Source organism: Morus notabilis, unplaced genomic scaffold, assembly GCF_000414095.1.
Source record: "Morus notabilis unplaced genomic scaffold, ASM41409v2 Scaffold141, whole genome shotgun sequence".
NCBI classification, from domain to species: Eukaryota; Viridiplantae; Streptophyta; class Magnoliopsida; order Rosales; family Moraceae; genus Morus; species Morus notabilis.
In genome coordinates, this window is record NW_010362727.1 from 146706 (window position 1) to 153500 (window position 6795).

The following is a 6795-nucleotide window of genomic DNA, read 5'->3' on the forward strand; positions in this document are numbered from 1 at the left end:
CCTATATAGGGACTGCCGAGGACAATCCTTATGACGCCGACGGGTTCGCGATCCTCTGGGCGCTGATTCTCCTATCGACGTCGACCGTCATTCTGCCCACCATGGCCGTCATTCCGGGGCCTTCGCTCGGCCCTGAATTCTTGTAACCTTCCCTCGCGGATCACTCTTTCGATTTCGTCCTTGAGGTCAGCACAATTGTTGGTGTGGTGGCCGACATCGCCGTGGAACCTACAGAATTTCTTATGGTTCCTTCGGCTGGGATCTGACTTCATTACTTCCGGTCGGCGTAGCAAGTTCCCGCGGCCGGCCTGGTTGAAGACCTCCTCGACTCCTACCGTTAACTCATGGTAGGAATCGTACTTTTGGAACAGTCGAGGCTTGCGGGTATCCTCTTGTCTCGGCTTTTTGGCTTCTGGAGCGTTCGTCATTGCGGTGGGCTGCTTGTCTCCGTTTCCTCCGCCTCGACGCTTCTTCCCATCCTGCTTCGCAAGCACCGACCCTTGTTCGGTTCCTTTATTCTTATTGGTCCGGTGCTCGGGGTCGTTCGCGTCCGCCTCTTCGGCGTTGATGTACCTCTGCGCTCGCACCAAAAATTCCCTGTAGCTGGTTGGAGGTTTTCGGTTTAGCTTTCTTTTCAACGGGGTAATTTTATTCATGCTAGATAAGGCCCACATCAAGGCTTCTCTATCTATTATGTCCATCGTGGCGGCGAAAGCTTCCCTATACCTTGCGAGCCATTCCATCAATGACTTGTTTGGCTTTTGGTATATCGTCATCATATTCTGCTTTGGAGGGACGTATTTTTTGACCCCTATGAATTGGAAGGAAAACGCTTCCTTCAACTCGTCCCAGCTCGAGATAGAGTTTGGCCTCAGCGTTCGGAACCACCTCCGGGCAGAATCCGTCAAATGGTTTCGAAAGGCTCGGCACATGATCTCCTCGGCGTAACCATGTAAGGGCATGTGCCCAGTGTACATCTCCAGATGATCGTCGGGATCTCCTCGCCCATCATATGGCGGGATTGACGGCGACCTATATTTATCGGGGAAAGGGGGTGCCATTATCTCTTCAGTAAATGGATGGTTGTGTGTGCGACTGGGCGTGAAGTCGACGTTTACCACCTCAGCCACACGACCTATATTCTTTTTCAGGCCCGCCACGTCCCCTATCAGTTTTTGCTCCAGGCTGGCCATACGTTCCATGATGGCGCGTGCTTCCTCTGTCGAAATGGCCGAGCCGGCTACTCTTGACGCTTCCGCCCTCTGAACGTTGGGCCTGCTTCGGGCCTGGCCGCCTGCCTGCCCTGAGCCTGAGTCTTCTGGCGGGTTTCCACCTGGATTCTGAGATAGTATCTCGGGGTTTCCAGGACCTCTCAGTACCCGGTCCTCGGGTGCTCGGAGCCCGGCAGCCCCCAAACGACTGTCGGGGGATTGGGAAGGCCGAGGCCAAGGAGGGCCCCGGCGATTCTCACTATCTCCGGTTCCCTCTTGGACAAGTGGGTAGTTGCCGCGGTTTGGATCGCCGGCCATGGCGGGTCCCTGCGGCATCGGAGCATCTTCTAATGGCGGCATGGAGTTCCTTCCATCTAAGCGCTCCACCACGGTCATTAGCCCACGTACCAGCTCGGTTAGAGTGGTCAGTTGGGCCTGCATCTGCATCGGATCCGACCGTGGCGCGTCTGGAGGTGGAACTTCATTTCTGACCGGGTGTAGATCTCCTTCTATCCCGCTATTCCCTGGACGGGTGGCGGTTTATCACTATGTTGTTGGGGGTCGAACTCTTTCGTCCCCAGCGAGGTCGCCAATTGTTGACGGTCAAATTTTGCCAACAAAAAACTGACCGGATTACCTCTCGATTTTCCCTCGGATTACCGGCCGTGTGTGTGTGTTTACGTATCAGGAATTGATGGATATGTGTTTGCGTGTATTTACTAAGAATCGAATATGTAAATGACGCCAGGAAATTTATAGTGGTTCACTCTATAAATTTTAGAGCTACATCCACTCTAATCTTGTATTTCTTTATTTGGGGTAAGTTACAATTTACAATTTTTGTTCTCAGCTAGAGTTTTTTCGAACCTCCTCCTTGCTGGGGGTCTTTCTCCTTTTATATTGGGCTTCCTTCACCCAAGGGGTTCCTTCACAGCTAGAAGCACTCAAGTGCTCTCCTTCGGTAGGCCCAGACGTAGCCCACTAATTAGCACTGTTCACTCAGCTAATTAGTCTTCTATTACGGCTCTGTGCTTCCCCGTAATACTTTCCTGTCCCCTGTGGGAGCGGTTTGACAGCTCGCAATTAATGCTTGCAGACCACCTCCACTTCTGCACGTAACCCGTTATGTCCTCTAAAGGACGTTCCTCTCGTCGTCAACACTTCTTAGCCCAACCGCCTTCTTCGATAGCCCTTTCTGCGGTCGAGAGATCTTCATCCCTTAGCGTCGACAGCGCAATTGGTCGACGCCACAAAGGATCGTTGCCCTAACTTGGACTCCGTCCTTGGGCCTTCGCAGCAGGGTATGAGGAGTCTGCAAGCGTCGAGGGTTCCTTGCTTGATGGGGATTAATCAAGGCCACGTGTCGCGGTATACTTTGCCCACGCGTCCGCCATATTTTCCCACACAACATGCACCATTACCTAATTACCCAATTCTGTAGCACAAACGCAATGTCCTAAAACATAGTATAACTGTACAGTCAAAATACAAGATATACCTCTCTAGCTCACGCGTATCATTATCCTATCCTCCTAAAACATAGTATAAATATACCGTTAAAATAGACTCAGACCTCCTATTCAATTTTAATGTTTCAAATGATGTCTAATAAATTTTATTATGTCACGTCATTTAAATAACGTAAAAGTATTTTCAATACAATGTTATAATTGATATGTCAATTGTAAATTTAATATTGAGTCTAAAAAATATTTTTCAATATAATGCTATTTGTTGTGATAAATTTCTCATATATTATATTTTGTGGCAAATTTCCCATCAAGTAGTATGTAAAAAATTTGACATTTGATTACTATTGGTTGAAATGTTTACTTTTTCATGTAATCAATTAATGTAATGCTATAAGTGATGTGCTAATTGTAAATTTAACATAAGTCTAAAAAAACACTCCCTAATGTAATGCTGTTTGTTGTGATAAATTTATCATCGGTTATACTTTGTGATAAATTTTTCATCAAGTAACATGTGAAAAATTGAACATTTAATTATTACTAGTTGTAATGTTTAATATAAAATTTATTTTTACAACTTTAAAATCTCAATAATTATGAAAAAAAATAAATTTAACATTTTAAATAAAATTATGCGTTAAGTTAAACATTTACCCTTTACCCATTTCATAAAAAAAAAAAAAAAAAAAAAAAAAAAAAAAAAAAAAGAAAAAAAAAAAAAAAAAAAAAAAAAAAAAAAAAAAAAGTGCATAGCCGTCAATTTTTTTGTGTAAAAAAATCCGGTCATGATTTCCTAAATCCAAACGACCACTTCCTCAGCAGAAAAGAAAGGAAAAATATCAAAACGACGACAACTTTTTGGCGGCTCCTCCAGTATCGTCCGGACGAATGGCAGTATTTGTACGGAGAGAAGACGGAAAGAAAAGATAAAAACGGCTTTTGTAAATAGTACTCTATAGACTCGGATAATAACAGCTTCCGAGAAACTGGAAAAAGCAAATCAGAAATGGCAATACTCGTAAATAAACCCAAATCTCGAGCCTCTTTGTTCACTTTCTGGATAAAGTCAAGGGCATTCTCGAAAATCTATATCCACAAACCGACCCGGTCACGTGACTTGTCCTCTAACATCCCTTGGGTTTTCATCCACGTGTCACCGCTACCCTTCCACATCTGCCCAGCCCGTGGGGCCCACCTGTCATATCGGTCTTATCCCAATTACGTGCTCATCGATCCACTTCCCACGTCCTAAAGACAGCCATTAGATCCATCCTACGGTCCAGATCTCCTCTACTCTCTGAACTTATTCGACCTTTAACGCCTCCCTTCGCCGTTAAATATCTCCCCCACTCTACGCTGACTTCTCTATTCTCGGGTATTTTAGAGAGAGAGAGAGCTTAAGAGATCTCTTTTTCTTTTTGCTAACTTGCGTATCTCTTTTTTTTTTCCCTAACGTGCGCCGCCGCCATGGGACTTCTCGACCAGCTCTGGGACGACACCGTCGCCGGCCCTCGGCCGGAGAACGAACGCGGCAAGCTACGGAAGTACTCCTCCTTCAGTTTCCGTCCCAACTCCGGCAAGGGTATCGCCGGCTGATTTACTCTCACTCTGCCCTAACTTTTTCTAATCAACTTCTAGATCATCAGATTCATAACACAATTAAACTCAATAATTACCACAAATAATTGATTAATTATTATGTTCAATCATACGGTTCAGATCTAGCATTAACACTCTTTATTATACATGATTTTACAACTGATCAACTGGAGAGTTTTTGCGATCCGATCGACGTGTGAATCTAAACTAGAGTGTTTCTTTTTGTTTCTTTTCTGATTTGATCAGGATCGGACGGCGGCCTCCGGTCTCACCAGCGGGGTCAACTCCTCCAGTGTCTCCGTTTTCTGGTAAGTTCGCGAAATGTCGGAAATGCCCCTGATTTTTTCTTTCCACTTTTAGATGGTGATCGGTCTCTCAGTGGAAGTACTGATAGAGTAGACTAGTATAGTTCTATAGTAGTATCTCGATGAGGGGTGGTTTTTTTGTCATTTTGTGGAGGTGTCTGCTTCTGAGTGGCTAATAGGTGCATTATCAAATTACAGTTGTGTCCTTACTGACGTAATCCTATTATGATTGCATGTTTGTTGTTTATAAGGACGAAACGAAACATATAGGTCCCCTATTTTAATGTTGTGGGGTACACCAAATATTTGAGGATGTTTGGTACTAGTTTCTTGATTCGAATACGTTCCTTAATTCGAATCGTAATTTATTATATGATTTTTTTTATAAAAAATACACGTAAATTAAAAATAATTTTAATTATATGATTATAATCGATGAATCAAACGTCTGGGTTAATGAAGAATTGCAAAATCAGATCCATCTTTAATTAGGTAAGATGAACAACCATTAGATTAATTGGTCTTAATTAGGTGGATATGTAGAGAACAAACTTTATTGGTACATTAATTCTGACGTGAAAGCCAACTTTATTTAGTTGGTGAGAGACACTCAATGACCAATGCAATGGATGTGTGATTGTGATGACTGATGACCCATTTGCGTTGAGCAATCTATTTTGTGATGAATGATGGTGATAAAATTACATTTGTAACTTGTTTTAATATAATTTGTTACTTTAAAAAAAAAATTATAATTTGTCACCAATTAAATATACAGTTTCATATGCGGGGCAATATTTCAGTTGTTGTGAATTTGGTTCATCACTATGAAATATAGTACTCATTGGACATTTTGGTAGGAGGCAGAGAGTCGTTCCGTTTTCGACGAAGGTCAACGTCGGACGCATACGAGAAGGCAACCGAAACTGGACCCAGGAGCAGCCCTCCTTCTCCTTACGACGTGTGAGATATGATGAGGAAGCATATTTTGTAATCTTATCACGGCTGAGAACGTACCACCCACTATATATATGCTATATACATTCATATATATATATATATATGTATGTATATGTTATGTGTAGCTCTGCAGTTTGCATGTGTGTTTTTGAAATGAAGAGGGCTTGTAAGCGGCTGTGTATTTGTAGTGAAGCTATGTAGGTATGCTATATGTGCAAAACCATATGCATAGCGAGCGTAGTTGACGTGAGAGTGTGGTTTGTAAGATGATGTTCATGTGTGTAGTACAGGGTTGGTTGATGTACTTTTGCTCTCTGTAAATATAACGCCTTTGCTCGTTTCTCGCTTAAAGACAATAATGTGATTGCACGTTTAATCTAGAGATAGTTATATATCTGCGTCTTCAATATCGAAATCATAAATTCAATTTTTCATCCCAAATTTAAGGACAAAAAAGGAAGTATGATCACTGTATTGACTGTATAGATGAAAAATGCATGCTGATGATATGCTTAATTGATTGATTTTAGTTAGTGTTTGCCAATTAGGATGAAGCTACGAAATGGCGGTGGCGGTGGTGGCCGGTGGGGTTTGTTGGACTCATAGTGGGGTGCTGAATCATGTTAAAACAATATATATATGTGTGTGTGTGTGTGTGAGAGAATCTTAAGGTGGTGGACCAATATTTTGTTATTTGTGCTTATTGAAACGAAGGACTACATATATTTGGTGCTTTGGAATCTTGAGGATATGTTTTTTGCGACATTGTTTCATTGGGGTGGGAATTTGTTTTATGGGGAAAGATTGTGACTTGGTAACGCCTACTGGTGATTTAATGGAAGGGGTTCTTGAAGAAATATCAGAATATTCAAACAAGTTTTGATTCTTAATTAGGTATCCTTGCGTGGTCATATAATAATAATAGAAAACAAAGAGTTTACAAAAAGTAAACGTAATAATGGAGAGTTGAGTGTTGGAACGATAGAGATAATGTGGAATCCTTATTCTTGTATTTTAATGTTCAACAAAAAGACAGGTCAAATCACCCCGTCAATTCTAACGTAAAAAAAAATAAATAAATAAATAAAAGAAGAAACATAACAGCATGGGCCATGAATGAATATGAAGATAGGCAACATGGTCGAAAAATAGTCTAGTAATTTTCAGTTCAATCACAATTAATGTTATTGTCAATTAACATGCACTTTTTTTCCTTACAGATTTGAATATAAAAAATGTTATGCAATT

At 41.9% G+C, this 6795-nt stretch overlaps 1 protein-coding gene across 1 annotated transcript; it reads left to right on the top strand.

The window, feature by feature from the left end:
- The first annotated feature begins 4069 nt into the window (after positions 1-4069).
- On the top strand, positions 4070-5941 carry LOC21388413 (dormancy-associated protein homolog 3). The gene is made up of 4 exons (XM_024168554.1): positions 4070-4265; positions 4403-4478; positions 4529-4590; positions 5448-5941. The coding sequence occupies exons 1-4, from the start codon at positions 4151-4153 to the stop codon at positions 5552-5554; spliced, it is 360 nt and encodes a 119-aa protein (XP_024024322.1). The 5' UTR covers positions 4070-4150; the 3' UTR covers positions 5555-5941.
- The last annotated feature ends 854 nt before the right edge of the window (positions 5942-6795 follow it).

Excerpts from the sequence above, each read along its gene's own strand:
- LOC21388413 (XM_024168554.1), top strand. The coding sequence starts at position 4,151 with ATGGGACTTCTCGACCAGCTCTGGGACGACACCGTCGCCGGCCCTCGG. Across the intron at positions 4,266-4,402 it reads CCGTCCCAACTCCGGCAAGG|ATCTAGCATTAACACTCTTT; the intron begins GTATCGCCGGCT and ends CATACGGTTCAG. Across the intron at positions 4,591-5,447 it reads TCCAGTGTCTCCGTTTTCTG|GAGGCAGAGAGTCGTTCCGT; the intron begins GTAAGTTCGCGA and ends ACATTTTGGTAG.